Raw genomic sequence first — 5,000 nt, forward strand, 5'->3', positions numbered from 1 at the left:
CTGGCCCAAATTTAGGCCGGTTTGGGCGTTTAATCTGAAAAACGTTGGTTTTGCCCATACAGTTCAACCCCAGAGAGAGGCTCTCATAATAATAATAATAATAATAATAATAATAATAATAATAATAATAATAGTGGAGTGGAGAGAATGAATCACCTTCCTGTTGATTATGTGGTCAGAAGCAGATAAAATAGTAGCACATAGTTTCATAATGCCCTAAGCTAGCTGAGTAGGGATTCTTCCTGCCATAATTTTACACACGCATAAAGAAGAGAGGTGTACGGACTATTGTGACCTTATGTATGAAACAAAATGGATTTGGAAGATCAAAACCGTGGAAGTTGTACCAGCTGCGGTAGGTGCGTCAAGGAGAGTCCCAAGAGTAATTAACTTGTATTGTTTTATATAAAGAACCCCTCCAAAATGTATTGCACTATATATGGGATTGGGAAAATAGTCCATTAGCTGGTGAAAGCTGATAAAAATTGAAGTAAATAGGTCAATGAAAATGGAAGTTAATAATTATAGTATATCTACATATTAACAGTGACATGCACAGTCCAGAGAGAAAAATACATAGACTACTTTCATAAATGGCGACCACTTTTACATGCTTTTGTATTTATGTAAATTTGACCTACTGCCCTCATTTTGAAGCAAATGTTTGTTTGAAATTTGCTTGCTGTAGCAAGGCTAGAAAGGCTTATCAGCATTAAAACAAAAGAATGTACTTTATTTGGCCGCTATTATGAAAGAAGTCTATTAATTCTCTATTTCAAAATTAAGAAACAGATTTGACTGTAAACAGAGGAAAAAGGGGGCACAGGCTTATGGAAATTGAAAAAAATGGCAATACAATCTTTGTTTATGCTCTGTTAACATTACAGCACCAAATGGTGATAGAAGTCAAGTAAAATGTAAGTTTTAGCTGCTAGTAGGGAAAAAGTAATGCCAAAATTGTTGTCAAGAAAAATATGCCTTGTATTTCCATTCCTTCCTTCAGTCACATTTTTGTTTCATTTTTACAAGATGCCGGAGGTCCTTTAGAAGAAGGAGATATAGAGGCAAGTTGAATCCTTTTATCAACTTACTTATTTTAATTTGTCAGTCATTATTAGTATGCCACTATCTGATTGGTACTTAGTCATTCATTGGTAGTAGTTTCAGTAGTATCATAAATGAAAGCATTTCTAGAAATCAAAGCCTGTTAGGGATCATACCAAGAGGCATGTTATTTCAGAACTGACTTTTCCTGGAATAGGAACAAAACAATCCAAAAAGAACATTCCTTCTGAAACACTTTAAAGCAAATTATAGCGCAAAAGGGGACGGTACAAAATGTGGACCCCCCCTCTGGAACCCTTCCTGGACCCCATTCTGGACCCCCTTAAAAATTAACCCTTTAACTCCCAATAGTGCCACTTATAGATTTTACTCTGTCTAACGCCAGACGATTTTACTCGTCAATGGGGAACCCCACGGGGCTGAAAGGGTTAAAGAAAACAACATGTAAATACCTGGTACAACTTGTGGGCTCATCTTTCCACGATGTCCTCAATATTTTTTATTTCTCATGTCCATTTTCATACCACTTTATTTGTATCCTGTTGTGCCTTCAACAACAAACATTCCTAGTCATCCACACATACCAGAACTCTTATGTTAACCCATTGACTCCCAGGGAACCCCCATTGATGAGTAAAATCGTCTGGCGTTACAGAGAGTAAAATACTAAGTGTTAGTCTGGCCGGTTTAGGCCGGTTTGGAGGTCAAAGGAGTGATTAATTTTCTTTAATTTATTGGGTGGTCATATCATTACATTCAGTGCTTATCTTATTTTCCTTTCAGGTTGTTATCTCATTATTCTCGGTGCATAATGTCTTTAAGTTTATATAAATTTTGTTGCGGTTTTCATTATATTCTGTGCCTTCTTCGTTATGATCATCTCCATTCTTCCTGAGGGCCCGCATAATGCTTTCCTCACTTCTTCCGCTCTCTTTTCAATCAGATGAGTACAAAATTGGCGGATAAGACATGTTCTACAATGTCATGACTTGTTTAAGTATTACAAAAGGGGAAGAATCACCCCAGATATAGTTTCTTGCCCTTTGTAAAGGAATCCAAGTGGCCGTTGGCCCGCTTATTCTTATAACTAAATGTTTTACTACGAACTTATTAAGTTTCAATGGAAAATATATAATACTGGTTGCCTGGAATAACCATAAGGCTCTAGCAGAGCTAACCAGCCAATACTAACTTACTGGTAATCCAAATGAGGTTCTCATACTTTTTCAGGACATTGGTGGAAGATGGTGTATCATTTGCCCATATCACAGACAGAAAATTACATTAGACACTGGTGAAGGTCTGCACTACTCAATTGATCCTTATGATCTCAAAAAGCCACCACAACTGTGTTCCAAAGGGTCTGTTCAGAGAGTGCATCATGTTTGTGAAGACGGAGATAGCATCTTTGTCACTTTATCAGATACAAAGGATTACATACCATCCGACTACTTTTATGCCAAGAAAGTGGAAAAAGACTAATAATAAATTATAAACAAGGAATTATTAACAAGGAAGCTGTAGCGGCGGTCGCTGTGGACTTGAGCAAAGCGTTTGACGCCATAGACCATAGCCTTCTGCTTGCGAAGTTGAAGGCCTATGGCTTTTCTACACGTGTCTTGGAACTGATGTCCACCTACCTGCTAGGTCGTCAACAATGTGTCAGATTAGATGGCGTATGCTCTGACTTCAAAACAGTTGAATCTGGCGTTCCTCAAGGTTCACTATTGGGTCCGTTGTTGTTCAACATATTCATTAATGATTTGAATTTTTGTGTTCCTAATGTCTCATTGCAGCTGTACGCTGACGACACGACTGCCTACCTGTCAGACGTATCTCCCACCATTCTAGAATTTTCCTTCAACAAGGATCTCCAGGCTCTTTCGTCGTGGTTTGAGTCCAACTATTTAACAGTGAACTGTGCTAAGACTCAAGCATTATCTGTCGGACCCTGTGCCTATCATTATTCTTTATTTCTTAATAATGCTCAAATAGAATTTCTCCGATCTATTAAGATTCTTGGCGTAACTTTAGACAAGGACTTATCCTATAAAGAACACATATCAGATCAACTAAAGAAAGCCTATGCCAAGGCTTCTGCTCTGAGAAGAATAAGGCGTTTTCTTCCTCATGATGCAATGATAAAACTTTATAAAGCATTTATATTACCTCATCTCGAATACTGTGGTCCTTTGTTTGTAGGCATAGGTACGGGTCAACGCAACCGTCTCGAAGATGGCAACTGTTATATTTTGAGAACATTAATCGGGCACAACAAGTCAATGTCATACGACAAACTGCTCACTGCGGCTAGCATGACATCTTTATATTGTAGGCGCTTACATCAGGCGCTAATACTTCTTTTTAAATGTCTAAATGGTACGGGTCCTACATATATTGCTAGCCTTTTTTAATACAGGCATACACCGTATAGGCTAAGAGGCGAGGGCTTGAATTTGGAATTACCTAAATTTAATTGTAAATTTAAGAAGAATTCTGTCACTTATTCATTAACTAAGTTATGGAACAGTTTGCCTTCTCATGTGCGTCTTTCAAGTGATTCTAGTGACTTCAAAAGTAAATTGCAGGATTGCAGTTTTTTAGAACGTGTCTTATAGTGTACAATCGTAGCTTTTAACTGCTTTTAGAACGAGTTTTAGAGTTTTCAAAGTCACGTTTTTAGTATGTGGCTTTTTGTCGTTTTTAGAATTGAATTGTATTATATGGCTGTAATTATTATAGATTTTATTTATACACGTTCGTATTTTGAACGAGTTTTATAGCTCCTTGACGTAACGTGTTAAAATAAATGATTGATTGATTGATTGATTGATTGATTGAAGCCTATATATATCTTACAGCCTTTCACACCCATGACATCTATTCAATAAGTAAATTTCTGGAGTCCCACAAATACTGTATGTCATTTCACTTGGTAAAGTTCATTCACAATAAATTATTCATGAAGGCCATGTACTTTATATCTTGAAATCAATCCCGCTGATACATCAGCCAACTTGTCACCTGAATTACGAAAAATACATTGGCAAACATACAGTAATGCCTTTTCGTTGCAATCACTACACAGGGTTCGTGCTGGAGTTTGTGTATAAAATTCCAGGAGTATTCAAGAAGTTTCAAGAACAAGAAATTAAATTGTCAATGAATGTTTGTAAGAAGATTTCTATGCCATACATCATGTTTCAGTGTTTTTTTGCTGAAAAAGCCTAGCTTGATATTCTTTTCCACGTCATGTGAGTTAATTGCATGCACAGGCATTTTATATTTGGCATTTAATCTTTCCCCAACAGTCAAATTTGGGCTCAATTTTTTAACTGTCTCTTTAACTAGTATGATGCAATCTCAACAACTTTCACCCAAGCAAAAATTCAAAGAGTTTTTAAGCAGTTTCCCACCAAATCTTTTTTTCAAGGGCTTTTCAAGTGCCCTGGAAGTCCAAAATTAAATTCCAGGGCTTTTCAAGGACTTCAAGGAGTAGCACGAACCCTGACTACATTAATAATTTTTTAAATAAAAAGTGTGAGAGAATTCCCAAGAAAATAAACATGACAACATTGATAACTGTAGCATCTTGATTTATGCTAGGGCTTCTTTTTTGAACCCTGAAAACCTTTGAGGCCTGAAAAGTGATTTGTGAAAGTACATGTATTTATTCAACTTATTTTGAAAAAAGCTCGGAGAAGCAATAATAATTATGATTATTAACAAGATTTACAAGATTAGTCCCTTGTCGACAAAAGAGTAAACATAGAAACTGCACATGTTCTTGTAGAAGGTAAAGATGTCAGGGTCCCAATAGCTCTTTACAGTGTACTGTCGAAATTTTAGTAAAGTACCCCTCCCCCTCCTTCCAGCAGTAAATAAAACACACCTATGGTACATGGTATAAGGCTCTCGTTTGGAGTAAAAGGACT

The 5,000-nt window shown here is 36.7% G+C and overlaps 2 protein-coding genes across 3 annotated transcripts in view; one reads left to right on the forward strand and one right to left on the reverse strand.

The window, feature by feature from the left end:
* Positions 1 to 3,891, forward strand: part of LOC138045151 (Rieske domain-containing protein-like) — a 4,732-nt gene extending 841 nt beyond the window's left edge. Inside the window, exons 2-3 of one of the 2 annotated variants that reach the window (XM_068891552.1) lie at positions 1,030 to 1,064; positions 2,296 to 3,891. In XM_068891552.1, coding sequence (XP_068747653.1) covers positions 1,030 to 1,064; positions 2,296 to 2,547 — 287 coding nt within the window. In that variant the 3' untranslated portion in view covers positions 2,548 to 3,891. Of the gene's footprint in view, positions 1 to 1,003; positions 1,065 to 2,295 lie in introns of both variants that reach the window. The other variant, XM_068891553.1, reaches the window with a different exon arrangement.
* A 753-nt stretch (positions 3,892 to 4,644) lies between these two features.
* The window catches only part of LOC138045148 (GPN-loop GTPase 3-like), a 9,567-nt gene continuing 9,211 nt past the window's right edge, over positions 4,645 to 5,000 (reverse strand). The window contains exon 8 of the mRNA XM_068891549.1: positions 4,645 to 5,000. This exon is cut by the window's right edge and continues 193 nt beyond it. The gene's annotated coding sequence lies outside the window, so the exon portion shown is untranslated.

This window comes from Montipora capricornis, chromosome 4, assembly GCF_036669925.1.
Source record: "Montipora capricornis isolate CH-2021 chromosome 4, ASM3666992v2, whole genome shotgun sequence".
In the NCBI taxonomy this organism is placed as follows: Eukaryota; Metazoa; Cnidaria; class Anthozoa; order Scleractinia; family Acroporidae; genus Montipora; species Montipora capricornis.